Here is a 21597-nt window from a genome sequence, read left to right as displayed (position 1 = left end):
CACATTTGACCTGACAAAACCAGATGTGACCTACCCAAACCCAATCTGACACGACATGTTTTGAACGGTCCTGAAGCAAAGTGACCTGATCTCCACCAATATAACCCAACTTGATTTGAATTAACCTGCCCTGCCCTGATGTCACCTGACATAATCTACTACTACCACAACCCAACCTGTGTGTGCTCTGAGGGTAGTGAACCAACATGATTTGGTATTAACTATACATAAAACAACTTCATCTGAAATGAGGTGCCCTGCCCTGATGTTACCTGGCATAACCTATCATAACCTACTTGACCTGACGGAGAATGCTCTGAACCAATATTAGCTGCTCGTAACCAACACTTGACCCAACGTGACTTGACTTAGTCTGACCTGACCTCATCTGACCTGAGCTGACCCGACCTTCTTCCCTACCTTTCAACATCTCCATTTCTTTGGCACTAAGCTGCAGTGCATCCTCTAGTTTTTCACCAATGTGAGCTGAAAATATGACAGAAACAACAAGTAGAAAGCCGTAAGGTTCTAGTTCTATCCAAACTCTTTGGAACTTTCCTCCTACAGGTCTCTCTAAAGTAAACTTTGATATACAGACTACAAAATGCTCTCTTGAGAATCACAAGTATTAGAATATTCATCTTCGTTTGCTGCCTAATGACAAGAACAACAAAGTAAATTTTGCTTCCAAAGCATGGTAGTTCTTTCCATGCACATTTATTTCAAGTAAGAGTTTGAGCATAAATGAAAAAAATTTTCTTGGAACAATTCCATCCTTCATTGTTGCCTCATGGTAAGGAATGATAAATATATTATTGTCATTTTCAACAAGAAACTGCGGCAAGATTTTCTTTTTCCCAAAGTAACACTCTGATATACATTCACAGCAGCGGACTTTACAGGAAAGCAAGCTTTTAACAAAATTCTTCCAGGCATGACAAGTTCAAAGCAGGGGAGGGAGTGAGTGGGGTCAAGGAGGGGCGGAACAGGGCAGAGGGTAGGGCCAAAAAGGGGTGGGGCCAGGGAGGGGAGGGGCAGGGTCTGGGAGGAGGCAGGACAGGGGTGGGGCCAGAGAGGGGGAGCAGGGCATGGGTGGGGCGAGGGAGGGGGAAGGGCAGGGGGTGGGGCCAGGGAGGGAGCAGGGCAGGGCGTGGATGGGTCCAGGGAGGGGGAGAGGGCAGGGGGTGGGACAGAGAGGGGAAAGGGCAGGGGTAGGGATGGGGAAGGAGCAAGCTAACCTGTGGGATCATCATGCAAGGTTTCTGAAAGGGAAGCATCAGCAGCTTCAGACAGCGACTCTACAATCAAAATCAAATGAAAAACAACCAATACGTTAACTTGGTAATTAAAAAAGCATGAAATTACCAATGGTAATTGTATCCCACTTTACAGATTTTCACTGCCTTTTAACCATTCTGTCATTAATGTTTTTATTCTGGATATGTAAGGAATTAAAATCATGAGTATTGTGTGACTCAAAGCTAGTAACTTTGAAATGAAAAAATGAAATTGAAACGCTTCTTTTATACTGCAGGGGTGTGATTTGGGGAAAATGAAAAATCCACGACACATTTGTCGGAGGGTTTTGCAAGTCGCGTCAGCCACAGCTTCCCTACAATTCACGGCATATCTATTTGATTATAGGAGATTCAGGTACTGCATGTAAGCCACCACAAGAGCTGTTCTTACTCTGAGGGATACAATTATAACATTTACTGCAACAAAACCCTTGTCCTCATTCACTTCAATTGCAATTATACATGTAAGCTATAATTGGTGACAATCAAAGACCTAGAAGTGTAATACACACACAGACAGTTATCAGTGATCCACAAAATTTTATCACAATTTATTAAAACTGAAAACTGTCTCATACAGATGAGTAATGCATTACTTGTGACACCATGTGCACTTGCAGTACCCAGGTTTGTCGATTTTCATGAGAAAGTCACGATAATATATCGATTTCCCCTTTGTTAATTCTCTGTCCACCTCGATTTCCAGCCAGGAAAATTTCCAAGAATTCTTGAATCCTTTGTCTACATTCAGATCCCCTGCCCTACCTACTACCTTGTATGACATTTTTGATGGACGTCAATGACATCACACCACCACGAGAACGAAATGAAACGCAATGGCAGACGGATGCAAGTTGTACACAGAGCATGCAACAACAACATGTATACCGTGCATACACACACAGCGAATGTACAGTACATGTACATACACACAAGGATCATACCACTGGCCTGGGTCCCTATGTTTTAACATTGATACCCCTCCGTTCACTGTACTATTACCTATGTATCTGGCGCCTTTCCAGGGGGAGTAAGAATGCAAAAGTGCATGCTATAAATCTAAACTTGTGCCAGTCCTTCGCTTAGTTTCGCACCGAATATTGTAGTCTTTGCGTTACATATTGAAAGCATTGACAATACGGAAATTCAAAAAGTCTCGCAGAAATTACAGAAAAATCCAGACAAATCACACCCCTGATACTGAGTTTCCAACAACTGTTTTCAGAATGTTTTCCGACGTGACGATTTGTCCATGTTGACACAATCCACAGTTGGAAGGGCCAACCATGTGCTAGGTTCTTAGAGTAAGAATGCAAAGCAGAGATTTCTGAGTCTTGAAACCCTCCAACAGCACAAAACAAGCCTTTGCACCTTTGGGGGCTTGAGAGACAGAGGGGCATGGGAATTGGGTTCATACCTTGGTTGTCGCCAAGATGATTATGAAGGCTGGCCAGCTGGTCCGGTAGCATCGTGTTCAAGAGGTTGTTTTTGGCATCAGGCGGGGCAGCGCTAAGATGCCTCTCTTCCGTCTTTGCAAACACGGACTCTGGAGAGGTCAAATACAGGAAGTGAAAGGTAAGTTCATAGGTTTGGAACTCTTGACTGTGGTTCAAAGATAGAAGGCAATAAGATTTATGGAAAATGTAATGCGGTAAAGATTCCTCAAAAGTAGAAAGATTTCTCACCTTCAATGACTTGACCTCCTCTAGTCCTCTCTAAATTCAAAGCTTCCATTTTGGCTGCAAATGACAGAGGTGGAGAGGAATCGTTCAGATTTAGTGACTTGAGATGAAGACTAACCCTGACTCCCCCGCATATTGACAAAGAAAGGCTGGATGTTGAGGTTTTAGTTTGAAGTGAATTTATTGGAGTTAAAAGACAATATGAGACTGTAATGACAACTGTGGACATCTGATGAAAGATGAAAGAGGACATGATGTGATAGAGGACATGATGGGATAGAAATATATTGATAGCCTACATTGACACTGTGTAAGATTCATTCAAAGGTTTAAACTTGAAAGCAGCTTTGGAGACTTATGACTCGTCTTGTGAGGTTGGGTCAAAGCATGGTGCCAGAGAATACGCCACAATGGGCTCGGGATATTATTCATTCATTAGAGAGAGCATGTAAACATCAAGATGAAAGCATCAGCTGCTGAGTGCTACAAACTAACGTTCCCACCTATTCTTTCTCTGAGGTCGGCAGTTGCTTCTTCCACTGCCTCCTGCATAGTCCTCTCAGATTCCTTGAGTTTCTCTGACAGAAAAATATAACAGATGCAAGCTTGCGTGTTACTTCTCTGCGCCATCCTCTAAAGGAAAGTGCTCCAACCTGACGCCTGGACGACTCCCACAGTCCAAGCTTTTAAAACCGAGCCAGAAGGACGCGAAATTTAACTGACGCACATAAGACTGAATGTCAACAGCTGCACCGAGGGGTGATATATGCAGTAATTCAGATTCAAATGGAAAACAACAGCATGAAATCTGCATTTCGGATGGGCAACAGACCCCTGTACAATCTAAGTTTAGTTTGCCCAATGTGTCATGGAATTCTCTTCCCATAGAAACATAAGTTCTTTGTCCACATTTTACTTTTGGAAGCGCCCTGACTTTCCTGTTAAAATCTCCTTTGCAATCTCCCATTCTGCATCTCCCTGGTTATGCTACTGGCCACGAAAACTTTATTTTTTGAAAACACCAACAAAAAAAAGTCAAATGAAAAGATGTTAATTGTCATGCAAAGTTCAAAGTCTCTAAAATTTTGAACACTGCTATATAGGTAGGGCCTTGAGGATTTCTCCTCAAAACTTCAACAGATGTTGCATGTGTATGCGTATACACACTTTTTAGACACCTTAAACATGGTCACTAGACATGGTACTAGATTCAATCATTTTCAAACTTGCCAACATTCCATTTGTGATTCTTAACCCTAATACTCCTCAGTCCTCCAACAGGTGAAGGATTGAGAAGGGTTAGGGTTAACGCTCTTATGTTGAGTCTAGTGCCTGGAAGGGTGTAACACTCACAAATACTTCTCTAGTTAGAGTTCCAGTTTTATTGACTTTATTGGAAATATTTGGATGCTGAATCACTGAACCTTGTTTTATGTCCCCACCTGGCCTGTGTGTGACCACAAGAGGGCAGCACTTTCCCACAGGCTCTATGGCTCCACAGACACGTACTATTGCCCCCACTGCTGGTCAGCATACAGACTATTTACCTTCAATGACATTAGCCTTGGCTATATTCTCGATGACTTCCAGCTGAGCCTGCTTTAGCTGGGCCTGTAGGCTGCTGACTTGCTCTTGGCTCTCCTGCAGCCTGGTTTCTGAGTCTACCAATTTAGCTGAATCAAACAAACAGGCAGAATGTTGGTACCCTTAATGCGTAAGGACACACACAAGCACTTCATGTACTTAATTGGGCCATCCATTTTTTTTTCATCATTTTCACAAACACGGGAACAAAACGCTGGGGGTGGGGGGGCCATGTACACATTTAAAACTCAGCAAAAACAACAAATAATCGTTATTTTCCTTTTCAGTTTATATGCTCCTGAAGGGGAGAGGTGGTCCAGAGAGCAAAGAGGCTCTGTGCACTCCATGGAAGAAAAAGGAGAGAATGGGTGGCCCCTAAGTGACTGGAAAAGATGAAATCAAGTCCTGGCGAGTTTTGTCAGTCTTCTCAAGTCTCAAGTCACAAACCATTCAGATGAAGTGTGACATTGCCATGCCTCAGTCACTGCTCAGCATCCTGTTAGGTGTAACCAAGACACCTGTTTGATAGCTAATTGATATGAAACTACAGGGGTGAGATTGAAAGATGACAAAAACCCACATGACATCCAGGTAACGGCATTACTGTAACTCTCCAGGGCTTTTAATATCCAACTGAATCCTCTCACAGATGGCTGTGATTAAAATGAACCTCACACTTGCCTTTATAATCTAAATTGCCCAAAAATGGGCAAACCTTGAAGGATGGAAAATCTGCAAGTCCAGAATTATCAGTCAAAAATCCTGAATCTTGACAAATCCAGAGAAATCAGACTCATGCTTACTGACTTGGGTACAACTTTTGTTTCTAAACTTCAGTTTAGTTTAGTTCTACCCTTGTGGTGTCCTACCTTTTAATCTTTCCAGTTGTTCTTCTAACAACCCTTGAACCGGGGGCTCGTTGGGTGAGGTGGGCGATGCATCTGTGTGAACAAGAAATTGCACACAAACCTCAATTGATCAATGCGGTTTACAGAGCCTTGCCATGTGATGGTAAGAACAGTGAACGGCGCTGGCTCGTGAACATGCTCAATGATCCATATGTAGGTAGATCACATCATCTTCTTTCGGTTACGAAGAGCGAAGTGAAAGCTACTAACACAAACGCAACTTCTGCATGATACTTTTAAGATTGTCGGTCATACCACCAAGCAACCTATTTCAATAAAACAGTCCACAAAATAATGTTCAGTGCACAGACTTTCTGCACAAGGTGGGTCAGTGCATGGAACTTGTCAATTTATTAAGTCACTTTTGTAATGCGACCAACAATTTCTAGTATATTCGTTCCACTATCCTCCACGATCTACCCCAGTGCAGGAACCCAATGCCACCTTCTACATTCTCCAACTTTTCAGGAGCTCCCTGCCTCATGCATGTCTGGTGAAAGTGGCTAGACTAAATGTTTCTCCATCTTACGAAACCCAACAAAACATTCCAGTCAATTTCAAAGGATCTGAGGAATATAGATTTTAATATACGTATGAAATTTGCCAAACACAAACATGAGAACAGTGCAGCACAGTGAGTTGGATCATTTCTACGATGGTCATTTTTGAGATGGAGGAGTAGGTTTCACCACCCTTTCCGGGCAAACACATTTTACTTGCCCAGCATCTTTTTTACCTGTCGGCGTTGCCTGACCGTTGACCTTGACCTCTGGTCTTGTTGGCTTCTCCTTCGCTTCTTCTTTGGCATCCTTCTCAATGTCTTCCTGGTCCTCTCTGAGTGACCTGTTGCTATTATCTGAGGGAAGGAACCCATTACGGTACAAGCACTCAACTCTCTGTGCGGTTGGTAGAACTGTAGCATTCACTGAATTTTGGACTCAAGGGACTCAGGAATTTTAAGAGGATTACAAGTAGGCCTATGTGTAACAGTGTTGTAACGATTCACTGGATTTTAATGTGAGACGCGTCTTCTGTCACCAGTGACTACAGTCAACTGTATTACAAGGGATCAAATAATCAGAGACTTGAATCAAACCGAGCTGCTAAAAGGTGGTGAGTTTCCCTCCTGAGTTCTCGGAGTGGGGTTCAAGGTTTACTCTGCTCACCTAATGTGTTGTCTCTGGCATCTGTGGAGTCTGAGTCTTCCTTGGAGATGATCTGCCTGGTGTCGTCCTCCTTTTCCTGAATAATCTTGCGATTTTTGTCCTCTTTCTCCTGGTCTTCCGTCTTGTCGAACTTTTCCGTGTCCTTGGCATCGTGCTTGAGCTGCTCTTGAACTTCTTCGTAGCGAACTGTCCACAAGGAGGGAAAAATTACAGCCAAAAGCTTGAGACCATTTTGAGGCAAATAACACTGACACTGTCTGAGAAAGATTCAGTTTACAGAAAAAATCTTCACACTTGGCGAGCCGATCCCACCATGTGTGAAAATCATTGGCCTACATGAGTGCACATTGTGCGTTTTCAAGATGAAGAAATTACCCCCCCTCGGTTCCACAGGTGCGACACTTAAGCTTTTCGTAAACTGCAACTCGGTCACTGAGAAACTGACTTACGCTTGACGGCTGCAAGTTGTTCCCGGGCAAAGTCGCACTCCGCCTGCATTTCTTCGATCCTTGTTGCCAGGGCGATCTCCTCTCGTGATGCAATGTCCACCTTCCGTTCCAACTCCGTCTTCTCAATCGTTAATCTCTCCACCTTGGCAGCCAATGGGAAGTGAACAAGTACAAGATACTTGACTACTTGTGCAGGTAAATGAGATACAATTCTACACAAGGAACCTGTTGAGACATTCTATCAGGATTCAAGAAGTTTTTTTCAATAACACTTCTGGCTAACATACAGGTGTTACACTATCCTGCCATTGGAAAGCACGAACAAATTCCTTTCAATCATTCAGTTAAAACCTAATGTTCATGCATGAATTGAAACCTCAAGGCTAGTCTGAAGCATTTTACTTGCATTGCTGAAGTTGTTTCACTGGGTTTTTAACGGAGTTTTTACACATAATTCCTATCAAGTTGCCACTTTTCTGTCTTGAAGAAATTATGTTCCTGTTGCTTGCAATTCACAAATTCCTCGGCTTTGGCCAAATTTGTCAGAAACAGTTAACGGCGCCCTCAGTTGGTTTCGTGAATAACTTGGTCATACTGGAAAAGGCCAACCGAGGACGGATCTCAACAAACTCTGGGCATTTCTCAAAACCCTGCTTTGCCTCCAGCGGTGGCTTTGTCTGTGACCCCAGAAATATTTGCGGACCCTTTCATGCAATGATTCCCATCTCTTGCTTCATGTTAAAGTCTCATGCAGCAAAGAGCCATCCAAAGGTCTCTAATCAGGGACCTACACATAAGGGAAAGGCAAAGTTGGAACAAAGCTAAGTTTTGGCAGAGGCCAAAATAAACAATGACCCCTGACCTCATCAGCATGCATCTTCTCCGCCTCGGCAAGTTTCTGGGCCACATCCTTCAGCTCGGCGGCCACCTCCGAGTGCTTGGTGATCAAGGCCTCCTGCTCGGCCTGCAGGCGGTCCACCTCTTCCTTGGTGTGGGCGCACTCGTCCTCGGAATTGCTCAGCATCCTCTGGAGAGGGAGGAGGTTGTCCCAATGAAATAGATCAAATATTCATGCAAGCCTATGAATATTCATCTGTTTTACAGAGACTCTACTATTCTACTACTGGGGAGGTAACGTGTCATGGTCCAAAAAGAACACAGGCGATTCACAAAGAATCCTCTGCAAGTGAGATAGTGGATGGATTTTAATACCCAGCTTTATGGGGGAAAGGAGGGTTCCGGTGTGAAAGGAAATATGAGTTTTTTTCCCCAAAAGAGTTGCCCCTGTTTTGCTTGTAGAAATTGTTAAAAGTAGGACTTGAAGTTTCTTTTGAACTGTACTTGGTGACAAAACTGGGTTAGGCCAAACAAAAAATTAATTGTGCTCCTACTACACTGAAAAATAAATTCATTTAACTCTAAATTTTTTTAGCCCAAAAAATTAGGGTGGGATGATGGTCTGCATTTTTTTGGGGGGGGTGTATATTTGTAACAGGTACTAAGTCAATGTCAGATTAATACTGTACATGTGCACATCAATATTACATATCAGCACTGTGACTGAGCAGTAAAGCAACTGGTTGTTGAAATACAAACACACAAGAGCCCTCCATCTCATATGCAAAAAAAAATTTAAAACAATACAATTAGGCTCGGGGCAAGGCACCGTAAGTTTTCATATTTTATTATTAACGATAGAGGTTCCGCATGATTTTCTAGGTTGGGTTGGGTAAGCGGAAACACAGGTATTTTTTTGTTTGGCCGTAGAAAACTACATTTTAAGCCATTTCAAAACTTCACATTTAGAAAGAGCTAACAGCTAACCATTTTTTGACAAAGTAATAATAAAAGTCTCAGTTTGGAAAATTTGACAATACCTCCATGTCAGAGAGCTTCCGGCATGCATCTAGTTTCTCTTCTAGCGCCCTCTTGAGAGACTCCTTAGCGGTCGACTCGTAGTTGTGTTTGTCTTCTTGGAGTGCAACCAACTCCTTCCGTATACTCTCCTCTGAATTTGCCTGAAAGACAAAAATTCAAAGCATTTTTATGAGATAATTGTAAGAACAAGGGCGAGTGTCAGATAAATGTATCTGTTTAGTAGAAATACCAAAATAAAATCACAGTTTGTTTGCTTTGTCACTGCATGGTAACCATGCCACCTCTTACATGTATACTAACAGGGTCGGTAAGTTCAAAAGAATATTGTAGTTTGCTCAACAGATTAAGGTACAATGTAGCGTGTCTGTTTTGGAATTAGTAACGTGAAGAACCTATTTTGCCAATGGTTGGGTATCTACATGGACACAACCACAATTCTTTTGGAAAAGGAGCAAACTCAGACGTGAAGACTTCTCAGTATCCAATTTTCCCCCGGAACCCATGTGTACACAGCAGTGCTAAATGGCTCTCTCTCCTTTCCCAGAATGCTTGAAGGTAAATTTGCACCACACAACCCAATAATTCAGTCAAGTATCCTGTTTTTCCCTAACAAAACACTACCTCAACTACTGACCCGCAAGTGACCTGCGCAGTCAAGGAGCTGCATCTGAGAGACACACGTCTCACCTTTGAGTATGCCCTGAGCTGGCTCTCTAAGACCTCCAGCCTGGAAAGCAGCCTGTCCTCATCAATCAGGGCCTGCCAGCTACTCTCCGAAGCTTCTTGGGTGGAGGAGAGCAGTCTCTGCAGGCCGGCCAGCTTCTGCTCCAGCATCTGCTCCCGGTGCAGAGCCTCCTGCTCAAAAGAATACACCTTGTTCAAAAGGAAGCCATTTGTGATCATGTTCCCTGCATCCATCTCATTTAACCTAATCTGTCAAAATGGAATGGTGCCAGACTACTTTGGGTTCAATGCCTCACTTTCATTTGAAAAAAAAAAGTTGCATAAAACTTTTTGGTAGAAAAAAATTACCATTTTTTAATTATTCATCATCATTAAAGAAACTCTGTGGTGAACTTTTATTTCATTGCATTCGCTTCTGTTCTTAGGTTCCCATATGCTATCAGTTCATCTGTCCAATGTTGAACCTGTATCCTGAAGTATTTCAATTTGATTAAAACATTAAATGTCTCAATCTGATTCTGAAGCCTTGGATAAATCCAAAGCCTGAAACAAAGCCTAGATTTGGAAAATGGTACTAAATTGACTGAACTGCAATAATCATGCAGTTCTTGTATCCGAACTTATTTATGTATACTCCAGTGTTATAGTCTAATCCATCACAAAGTCCTTCACAGGTCACCTTGCCTCAACTCTGGTGACAAGCTGTTCCAAGGAATCTGAGGCATTTTGTTTGCCATTGTCCATTCAACGGTACATGTGACAGGACTTTTGATGGACTTGTAAGGCTCTACACCACCACAAGCCTGAAATCATATCAGTATGTGCAAGTTATGGGCAACTTAGAGTGGTTGATTTTCCCCAATAACCTGTGCACAAAATATATCCAAGGTACCAGGCAAAATGGACCACTGGTTGACAAATTGTTGTCGTTCGAATTACCGCAAAGTGTCATGTTCAGAAAGTTCCTTAAACTTGCAGTTACATGCACGAGACGCCGACAGAAAGGCTGAACTATCCACTTCTTACCTTGAGGTAGTGTGATAACTGGTAAAGGTCCTGGGATGGCACATTGTTACTGGTTGGGCTGGTACTGTTGTAGCTTAATGTGGGAGCCGGGGAACTAAACATTTGCAAAAGAGAGATGGGAAAAAAAGGCATAACCGGATAAAAAGGATAACTGTGTAAGTAAAAAGCATCGACTTTCCAGGGTACTTCTGGATCAACGCTGCTGTCATTTTATAGTCCAGCACCCTATGGGATTAATACCAGTAGTGTACATGTACAGGTGTATGTGCATCTGACAAGTCAGATTTATGACATGTACATGTCACTTCCATCTACACGTACATGTAGTGGGCTCAATGTTGTTTGGTTACTTCCCAGCTGTTCTTATTTCAGATGTGAGGGAACAAACATGTTCATTCCGAGCAAATGCTTTATGTATCAGTAAAACGATGGTGCAAAACGCATCGACATGGTTCAGCTTTCAATGAATGAAACACATGTGCATAGCCAATAATTCTGCATATTTCACAAGTCATCCAAGACTCTTGGCTTGTGTGCTCCGTTACATCCCCCACACTATGGGTTTCTGCACCACAGCTACTGGTGATCATACTTTGAACTGTAACAGCATTGTAACACAGACTTCCTTGGCCAGCAGAGCTGTGAAATTTGGGTTCTGGTGTTCACATGCCGTTGGCATCGATGTAGATGTACCTTCATTTGGCCTGAGAGTAAACGGTGGTGTCTTGAAGCTGCTAAGCGTACATGTACATACATAAAACTTTTATGACAAAGACAGGTTCCTTTTGAAGCAAAAATTCTATTTGAAGCATACTACATGTACTTTTAACTGGTTCCAGGCAGAGTTTCAATTAAATGAAACTTTTCTTGGCAACATTTACTTCTGTTAGTTCAATCAAATTTGGGTCAACCAGTGCAATAAATGCCAGACTACCAGTACATCTGAGCTCATAAGCAAGTACCAGTATGTAACACCTCTTTACATGTTAGTTTAAAAATCTATTTATAGTGTTCATTCATTCGTTTGGTACACTGGATATACAAGTCTTTCAAAACCCACATTACAGAAAGAAATATGTCAAACGGAACAAGACTCTGCCACTTGAAATTTGCTGAATCTACGTGTACGTGATTTGAAATCGACATGCACCGGTATATGACAATAAGGAAATGAGTTTAGCTTGCCGAAGTTGCAGTGGTAGCTACATGCTACGTGTCAATGCCATTTACATGTTAATGCTAGACTCCATGACATATCTATGATCTGGGTCTCAAGTGTTATCCTATAGGCTTATGAGTTTATTTCCTCCTGGCCTGGTTTATTCTGCTCACCTACAGGTACATGTAAGTCACTTTCAAAGTGTAATAAAGAACAAATGCTGTGACAAATCAAATGTCACAACTTGAATGTGTAGTTGTTCGTATGTTTACATTCTGATGGAAGACTGTGTTGTGTTGCATTCAGCATGAGATTGAATTATCTACCACTACATGGTGCATGTGGACGTAGAAATATCCTCCATCAATTACTGGGAAGAGCTGGGCAAAATGGAATCGAAATATTTTTTTTCTAGACTAAATATTCTTTGTACTTTTAGAATTCCATAAAATGTTTTGGGAAAAAATTCTCATTTGAAACCAAGATTTAATTTTACAGAATACAAAATAGGCAGCATACTGGACAGGAAAAGAAATTCTCCCTTTTTTGGGGGGGAAGGGGATTATTTTCATCTGCAACAACTATCCACAAGGGGAGAACTTGAGTATTGCAATGTTGCATGCACGTGTCAGCCAGTTTCCTTCTCAGAGATATTTTGGGAAATTACACTTTTAAGTATCCTTGTTCCGTATGTATGTGTTGCCATAAAAATGTAATGCATCCATGTGCATGACAAATGTGCACTTTGGGTTAAATAGGATGTGTATCGAGAAATTGGCTTGCGAATATTTGTAGGTACTGTTCATTCACAGAAAGCAGAGCAGAAAAACTTTCAAAAGGACTTGCTACAAAATGGTATAGGCATCATCTTCTGATTAAATACAAATCTAATAAACAAAGTCAATTGGGACATGAATGATGTATCATTTCTTTGAAAATAAAAATCACCGCCTTTGAGTTTCCTACTTTCATACATATAAACTTGCTTCTGTACAGGAATTTTTTTACGTCCGAAAGAGTCCCAAGAAAGTACCTGAATACTTCAATAAAGCCCCCCTATCTTGCATGTACCATAAGTTTTAAGTACCATTACTGACATTCTTATTATATTCATCATATTCAATGAAATCTTTTCAATCCATGGAAGACAAAATGCAGGTCCCAGGTGTGTTGCAGAGGGGAGTGAAACCTCCAATTTTTAAAATTTTGTACTGCAAATATCGCACAAGTTCCCACCAACATGCACGCAATCGAGAACAAAATCCACAGCCACCCTTACCCTACAGTAATTTCCCAATGGTTTAGTGACATTCGTGCCATGTTTTGTAAGAAATCAGTGGATTTGGGACTGGTTGAGCAACTTTGGGAGGTTTGCTGACTGATCAACAAGAATGTGGCTGAATGCTTGGTGTCAATTATTGACAGATTCAGCAAAATTATGGGCAAAGCCAAACGGGTTAGGGTCAGGGTTGAACCAATTTCTGGGGTCCTGAGGTTGATTGGTCACACTCATTTTGACTGTCTTCTACCTGAGGAGTATCAGCAGTTTCTTGTCAGTGGCTGGCTGTCTGTGGTCAGGGTTAACCCGGGGGATTGAGGAACGGAAATTCTGCTTAAGCTGCAGGAAGGGTGCAAAATTCAGTGCTGATATGCAGCGCAGTTTTGAAAGGAGAGGAAAAAAGGAAAAATCTGCACAACGTCAAGCGGTCATTCCAAATGTTAGGCGGGGCTAATTATTTGAATATTCATATATTCCACCGATTATTAATAACCAAATACTTAGTTTCAAAATGAAATATCTGAAGATCAAAATCAAAAAATGACACAATGTCGATGGCTCACAAAACTGAATTCCAAACGCATATTCTGAGGTGCTACAAACAGACTTCAGGGACCTGAATTCATACATGTACATGTACGCCAAACAATAAAGTCAAAATGCCTTTTCCTTCAAGTTTTTTTTTTGCTGTTTGGAAATCCTGTATATTTTGTTTCTGCTCCTGTGGGAAGTCAGTACAACCGAATATTTGAAGGCTGAACATTTGAATATACAGTCCTTCAAATTGATTCAGCCTGATCCCTCTCAGTTTGGATGAGCAGTGACTCAAACACTGAGACATGTGGTGCACATGTACATGTACATGTATTTTACTTTTCTGCTTGATAATGTATTGCAGATGGAGGTTGGAGGGTTAAAGGTCAGCGATGTACATGTAATGCTTTAATGTTGACTAGGAAAGGAAGGGGGGAGGTGGTTGTGGATCTCAAGCTCATCTACAGTCCTGTTGTAGTGAAAGCTCCTTGCCTTTACAGCGTGGGGAGCCCTTGCTCTTCGCGAGAGCTGACATCGACTCATCAAGGGTATTCGGGACACTTTCTCACAGCTCAGCTAAGTCTCGAACTTGATGCTTGTCTGCTGTCCCAGAAAACATTTTTTTTTTCAGAGGCTATTCATGTTGGGACTAAATGACGCAACGCCCATCATTCCTACTGGAAAGCCTACAAATACTTCGGGAATCCACTGATAGTGAATCAAAAAGTGAAAGGACACCCATCACAGCCTGTAACTGAAGTCCGAGACACTGCCAAAGTTGGAGCAATTGTTGTTGTTACAGAAGGTAGGCCACTGAGTGCCCCCTTAGTTCTTTAACAAGTTTCTTGAAAACTTTGACCAACCTCCAACGTAAAAACTCAACTCAACTCAACTCAAATCTAGTCAGAAAAAAATAAATCACCCCCAATTCAGTATCTGAAAACCCGACAAACTAGACACAAAATAAATAGATGTTGTGAGGAAACAACAGCACCTACCTTCTGATAGCCTCTGTTCCGTCTGGGTTGAATAATGTCAGCTGGGAAACTATGCAGCCGTGGGTCACTGTTAACAAGTTGATATTTAAAAAGGTCATTTCTTTCAAGATTCGGGATTATGCTGTGATACATTGATACCATTAGAAGAGCACATTAAGCTATATTCCACTGTTATACCGACAATGGGAGTTAAAAAACCTGACCAGGCCTGAAAAAGCGTTCTCCTGTGAGCTTGTTAAATTCATTACTTCATAATTCATCCAGCATGCATGAAATAGTGACTGCTCATAAATAAATAAGACGACACATTATGATGTAATGTACATGTACATTGTTACCATAAGGACTCTGAGCTAACTTTAATAAAAGCTAGAGAAATCCACAGCTGATTTAAATCAAAAGGACGTAATAAAACATTACTAATGCTTAAAGTATAAACAACCCATCCACAGACGCTGGTGGTGGTTAATCTCGTTCACAACATGTTGTAGTCAAAATGTTAAGTGTGGCTGGTTTGTATACATGTACAATGCCGTACAATGTAGCTTTATGCAATAACCCTAGCGCATACAATACATTCCACGTGAGGGTGCTGTCCGGACATGAAAATGCGAAGTCTCTCTGATGAAGTAACACATATAAGTATCATATCACAAGCTTTGCTGGGCGCCACAGGGGAAAATGGATTGGGGTGAAATTACAACACAGCCTACTGAGATCTCCAACATTCACTTTACAGGTACATGAATGTTCATCAGAAATTGAAGCTTCTATTGACCACAGTCCAAACTGGTAACATAAGAATCGAACAGGTAACCTTGTCATGTTTTTTGATGGGTGACAGACTGGCGAGGGGTACATGCACTTGTAAACAAGAGGTCATGGATTCGAGTCCATCCACAAGTGGCAGTGACAACTTTTCTCATACTAGGCTCGCAAAAAGCATCAAGCGTGACAAGCACTACACATTGTATGTAACTTCTTGTATTTTTATAATAAAAGTAACGTGAAAAAGTCACACTTTTCCAGACTGAAAAGAGTGCCATTGGTAATGCTACCATACATGCATATATGGAAATGGTCTGTATATGTACATGTACATGTACAGTATATATGTGTATATACATTGTATGTACATGTATATTTGATGGCAAACAGAGAAACACTGTGTGTTTATGCTTCTGCATACTGAGGTCATACATCAATAGTGAATGAGTCACTGGGCTGGTTTTGACCACCAAGCTGACACAGTGCACTGCCTGACAGATCATAAGTCATGACAGTAATTACACGCATGCATGTGTACAGGTGGCCCCCACAACAGCTCACTACTGGTATTAACACTAAATCCAGGAGACGTTTTCAGCAAATGTTAAATCCGTTCCCAGTTTACTCTTCACAGATTTGCCTAGATTTGCAAGCCATGTTGTGTAACACGTGTCGTACACAAATGTACAAACTTTTACTTCAGAGGACGAGTCGCATTTCTCAGACGGTACAACACAGGGGAAACCAGCTTTCGCAGTAGCTTACATTTTTACAGTTTTGAAAATGAATGAGCACTTTGTGAGAAGAGAAAGTTTTAGGTCTGTCCCCTGCACAAATTCAGGGTCTGCTTCTATTATGGGTCTCAATTTGTCTCTGAAGAATTTAACCACTGCAGCACTGGCCACATACATGTACATGTAGTAATATTGTTCGGTGAAGATTCCCAACTCCCACAATGTAAATGGTCCCTTTTTTGAGGCTTGCTAGCAGGTTCCTGCCTCAAGAAGTGAAATCAACACCCTAACTTCTAAAGAGCCTGCTGGCAGACTTCAACCCACTTTGGCCAGCCAATTAAGCCATCACATTCACCCAGAGCAGGCCCAAGCAACTCGGCTTTGACCACTGCACTCAGCACCCAACTGCCATTTGTCAAATGACAGCCCTCCCCCCAGTTTAGGAATCAAACCCTGAACATTATAAATGGCCTACAGTCTTTCCAGAGATAATGGAAGCTGACACTAATGACTAAACATGTAACAAGCCTGGCTAGTACATGCAGGTCCTAATCAGTTCCAAGTAGACTTCCTGAGGTGCACATTATGAGAGGGGCCGATTTAATAAAGTACTTTCATAAATACAGACCTTACACATATTGTGGAATGGCATAACAGATGAACACATAATAACCGTGAGCTGAATCTCGAGGACAACTTTGATTATAAAACACGTACATGTTTGAAAATCCAAACAGAATGCATCATTTCTCAAGTAGGATGGTTGTATGTGGTCGTAAATACTGTACTGGATTAAAAGTCCCGACATCAATACTCCATTGACGATTGGACATGCTAGAAAGCTTTGACTATGGCTGGAAACATCATATCTCTCTATGGAAGCCATAGCTGGTACCATTACCCACAGATGAGTGCGTCAGCTCTACATGTAGCTGAAGCCAGTTGATTCAGACAGAGACATACTACCAGTACATGTAAAGCTACAAAACTACTGTTGCTACGGATCAACCAATCAGCAACAAGGATTTGAAGCCTCATTATGTACCTGCCACATTGAAGTTACACAGCTCATATAGTTTACATATTTTGCTTCAAACTATCAACATATCATCATACTTGATGGAAAAGAAACTTCATTTTTAAGTCAACAAATGTAACTCCTTGGGAAACTGGCTATTTACCATTTTCATGAGGTGACAGATGTAATGTTCCAATCCACATGGCAAGTGGAATGGAACATTCCTCATGAAACTGTCACACTGTCACAGAGGGGAACATTCTTTTGTAATGAAAAATGTTTTCTGCAAGGCAGAGCTGAGTGACAACATTGGTACAGGTGTATACAATTATTCCTGCCACTATGCCCATGAACATACATACCAACTCCTCTTCTGGAATTCTCCATGACATCCACCCCAAACTGGATGATGTCTCCTGAGTTGAGTTCATGGGCGGAGCTTTCCTCTGCCCCCCTGCTGAGGCGCTGGTTGTTGATGAAAGTCCCATTGCTGCTCTTGGTGTCTTGCAAATAGAACTGAAGAAGCAATCAATGTTAAAAAAAAAGGAGAACAACGTATTAAATATGGCAGACATGCAAATTCTTTGAGATGAGGTTCAAATGGTGTGGAAGCTTAAAGTGTACCAGAAATGAAATGTTCTCTGACACAATTTTCTGCAACTTTATCCCTCTCCTTCAATGTACGCAAACTGTCTGAAATCCCTTTCCAATTCAACGCAACGAGTGCAATTTGTGACACATTAAAAATTGCCCATTCTTTCCTAGACAACTGAGGGCGCTGTTGCCGTGATGTCATCCCAGGAAGACATGTTTTAGTGCATACGTTTTTCTGTTCAACTTGTGAACCGAGAATTTACTAAATGAAAACATTTCTGAGATGGGGTTGCATGCTTGCTTATTGCCATGTAATTACACAATAAGTCACCAAAGGAATGAAAATTAGGCCAGCCAAAAAAAAAAAAATTAGCAGCATTGTGCACAAACAAAAGCAACACTGAAGTTCTCTTCCCAAAAGACATCACAGGTTCGCTCATTAACATGGAAATATCATTAGCATTAAAAACAAAAAGGCTTAAAAATAGTGACAAAAAAAACTGAAAATGATCTGAACTGGGACACAAGGGGGCATTTTGGTGGTTTGCAAAATTGCACTGCAGCTACCCTTTGATGCATTTTTGTTAAACCCAGAAAAAAAAAGGAACTCTCCCGAGGAAACAGTTCATGAGCCGAATTGTTGAGTGACACAAATTGCTTGTGGCAAGCTCTAAGATGACTTCTTGCTCTGAGCATGCAAATGAGCTCAACATTTGATTACATTACTGCCTGACAGGTATTTCTGTGGAGCTACCTCATGAGATTTGGCACATTTGATTTTTGCCTCATAGATTCGAACCATCTCGCAATAACTGTTACAATATTTTACACAAATTATATTCAGACACAGTGCACTGTACATTGTATAAAGCATGTCAAAACGTGGTCCCAACATTGGGCATTAGGAATAGAGATAAAGGCTGGGCTCATTCCAAACCTCTTTGAAAATATAAACCACTACTTGTCATTGTCGTAATCAGAGACGCTGCTTGAATTGAACAATTTTAATAGCAACCAAACAGAATCTCTTTCCTATTTCTCTCCCCCCTTCTCTCTTTTTCCCAACTGTTCAACAGTCAAGGTTGGCATGGAATACACCTTCTGTAGTCTTTTCATTCATCATCTTTTAAGAAATGACACGTTCTCCACACATTCAAAGGAGTTAGTGTCCACTGTAGTACCAGGCACAAATCCAGGGGGCGGGGAGGGGGGAGTCGAACCCCTCCGCCTACTCTAAGACAAAACGACACAACCGAAAAAAAGCAAAAGAAACGTGGACAAAGGAAGGTACATGTATGTCATGTAATGTGTCTCTGCTTGTCCACAAAAATGAGGCATTAAAAGAAGTCCTCGGCCTGACCCCCCCTCCCCCAAATAAATTCCTTGAGCCGTCCCTGAGCACATGTTGGCGTTGTCATGGTGGGTCTTTCACAATGGTAGTCACAATTAACGACAGCAGGAATGCCAATGGATTCAAGAATGCTATGTCATATAAACTTTGTTGAACTCTGTTTTCATGAAGTATACAAAATATGATGGAGTCCCGCAGAGGGCGTATGAAGGCTTTGTGTTAGTATGCATTAGAGAGGCAAACTGAGCTTACTTTGATGTACCGGCATTAAGGTATCACTCCGTTTGGTATCCTTATTACAATGGGCGTTACGTGGGTGAAAATTGTTCCTGTTTCCTAGTCACATGTATGTTATGCAAAGATTTTTAAAAGTGCCTCTGGGGACATGTGACTCATTTTTGTCAGGATGGGTTTCAAATTAATCTACTATACGAAAACCCTACACCATAGACACTGCAGAATTGCCAAACTATGAGCAGAAATAAATACGGATGGAATTTCAGGCTATTCATGGTGAAAGACAGCAATAAGTAGAAAGGCTATAAATAAAAATGAAAGAAAAGTCCCTAGACTGCAGCTCACGCACAATACCCACTAGCACATGCTTAATGCTTCTAACTTCACAGTCAATGTCTCAATGTACATGTACATGTACTGGCACCAGCCTGAATATATACAATCAATGGCCAGGTTACGGATCAAAGACTTCAGGCGATTCATCACTCCACATTTACAAATGATGAGATCAATCCAGAGACTCATCTCAAATGAAATTCATATAGAAGTCACGCTGCTAGCGATCCATTATGAAGGGGGGGGTTCCCAAATCTGCCTGTGCGACCCTTCTCCCCAACCCCTTGATAGGACCCTTGTGGGAAAAGAATCATCATCGTTCTTCTGGGGCTAGTTGCCTTTAATGCTCATCCATGGTGTCTACAGTGTGCCCCCCATCATAACCCCTGCAGCTATCCCTCCAAGCTTTCAATCCAATACAGTGTAATTAAGGAGGTGCTTCCATATCATTAGTATTTTTTTTCCTGAGCCGGTGCCCTGTGCATTATCTTGTTATATTGAACTATGTCCAGGCTGAGATATATTCAGCGAGTGCAAAGCTTTACCTCTTGATAATTTTTGGTACAAGAGGAGTACGCTACAGTACCAGCACTTCCGTCCAGACAGATAGCCAAGAAAACCCACTAAAAATGTCTGTCATGTCAAATTAAATTTTTTTGGAGGGGCGGGGCGTGACAAGTCAACCCTGAAAGAATCTTTCAGAATAGATTTTGATATGCAGTAGAATTTTGGTCTCTCTCAAATTTCTTTAAAACACCCAAAAGAGAATCAAATCAGATCAAACACCGCCGCCAGAGTTCAGTTTCGCCTTCCAATATAAAACCTGTACCATATTTATGTATATGCATGTGCACCTGTACTTAATAGGGCTGGCCTGCTTCTTTTATAGAGACAACAGAGGAACAGAGAACTGCAAGCAGTGAAAATGTAGCATAAACTTCATTTGCATCCAGTACAAAAGGTCCTGGACAGGCCTTCAAAGGTGTGGCAGTCATCTCCTGATTGGTCAAGAGAACGAGGCACCGGCTAAGTCCAAAGGGCCACAATCTCACAACAATCGATGCTTCGTACTGGCACCAATTTGGGCTGTGTGTCATAACAGTGCATGTTACACATACCTCATACCAGTACTTACTGGTGGCGCTAACAACATACCCAGTACGCCTACCACATTTACCGCAAGACTTTAAAAAAAGAATCAAAGAAAGGAGGAAAGTCGAAATCCTGTGAGTTTGTCAACTTTTTAATGAAGCAAAGTTTCCATCTCAGCTGACAAGTCTGTGAAAACCCCCCCAAGAAATTGCGCAAGTCTGAGCCATCAAAACAGAGGGGGTGCATTATACAGTGCAACAACATAATTGCACGTAGACATGTACATGTGCCACAGCACTACCAATTCACTTTAATCTAGATGAAAAGAACTGCCACTTCATACACACACCATACAAACCAAGCATTTTGACCTCTGAGTTGAAGGTCAAACTCATTGATACAGCCTCCCAGAGCTACATTACATGTACACTGTATGGTCGGGCAATTCCCCTGTGCCTTTTAGTTCTGGGAATGATCGGCCTACTTGCACATGTACTGCGCATATTTCTACTCAAATGTACCATTCTTGCTCCACAGGCCTTTCTTGAAGGACCCATTTCATATTGGATCCAAAGAATTAGGCCCTATGGGACCAATTCTTTTCCTGACCACCAGAAAGAGTGGGTCAGTTTCAGCTCCCGATTGAAAAACCTCAAGCTCACATCAAAACACATAAAAATAACGGTACATATTTTTGTGTTGACTTGATGTTGTTCATCAAAGCCTCCTGTTTTTCCATTGTAACCAATTTGTATTGTAACCAATTTTTACCAGGGTCTGACACTGCAGTGGCTGCTCATTTGAACACACTACTGGATTACA

The 21597-nt window shown here is 41.6% G+C and overlaps 1 protein-coding gene across 2 annotated transcripts in view; it reads right to left on the bottom strand.

Moving 5' to 3' along the window:
- The window catches only part of slmap (sarcolemma associated protein), a 47827-nt gene that overhangs the window by 14726 nt on the left and 11504 nt on the right, over positions 1-21597 (bottom strand). Inside the window, exons 3-18 of one of the 2 annotated variants that reach the window (XM_022225668.2) lie at positions 17528-17681; positions 14646-14712; positions 10676-10769; positions 9653-9820; positions 8965-9105; positions 7950-8114; positions 7088-7229; positions 6639-6824; positions 6209-6328; positions 5434-5505; positions 4528-4653; positions 3484-3558; positions 2984-3037; positions 2716-2844; positions 1239-1298; positions 421-486 (exon numbers count right to left, since the gene is read on the bottom strand). In XM_022225668.2, coding sequence (XP_022081360.2) covers positions 421-486; positions 1239-1298; positions 2716-2844; positions 2984-3037; positions 3484-3558; positions 4528-4653; positions 5434-5505; positions 6209-6328; positions 6639-6824; positions 7088-7229; positions 7950-8114; positions 8965-9105; positions 9653-9820; positions 10676-10769; positions 14646-14712; positions 17528-17681 — 1819 coding nt within the window. The remainder of the gene's footprint in view (positions 1-420; positions 487-1238; positions 1299-2715; positions 2845-2983; positions 3038-3483; positions 3559-4527; positions 4654-5433; positions 5506-6208; positions 6329-6638; positions 6825-7087; positions 7230-7949; positions 8115-8964; positions 9106-9652; positions 9821-10675; positions 10770-14645; positions 14713-17527; positions 17682-21597) is intronic. The other variant, XM_022225669.2, reaches the window with a different exon arrangement.

Source organism: Acanthaster planci, linkage group LG04, assembly GCF_054643075.1.
Source record: "Acanthaster planci isolate LZ-2023a linkage group LG04, COTS_SCS, whole genome shotgun sequence".
NCBI classification, from domain to species: domain Eukaryota; kingdom Metazoa; phylum Echinodermata; class Asteroidea; order Valvatida; family Acanthasteridae; genus Acanthaster; species Acanthaster planci.
Note: the sequence above shows the minus strand (reverse complement) of the source record. Positions and strands in the feature narration are given on the sequence as shown.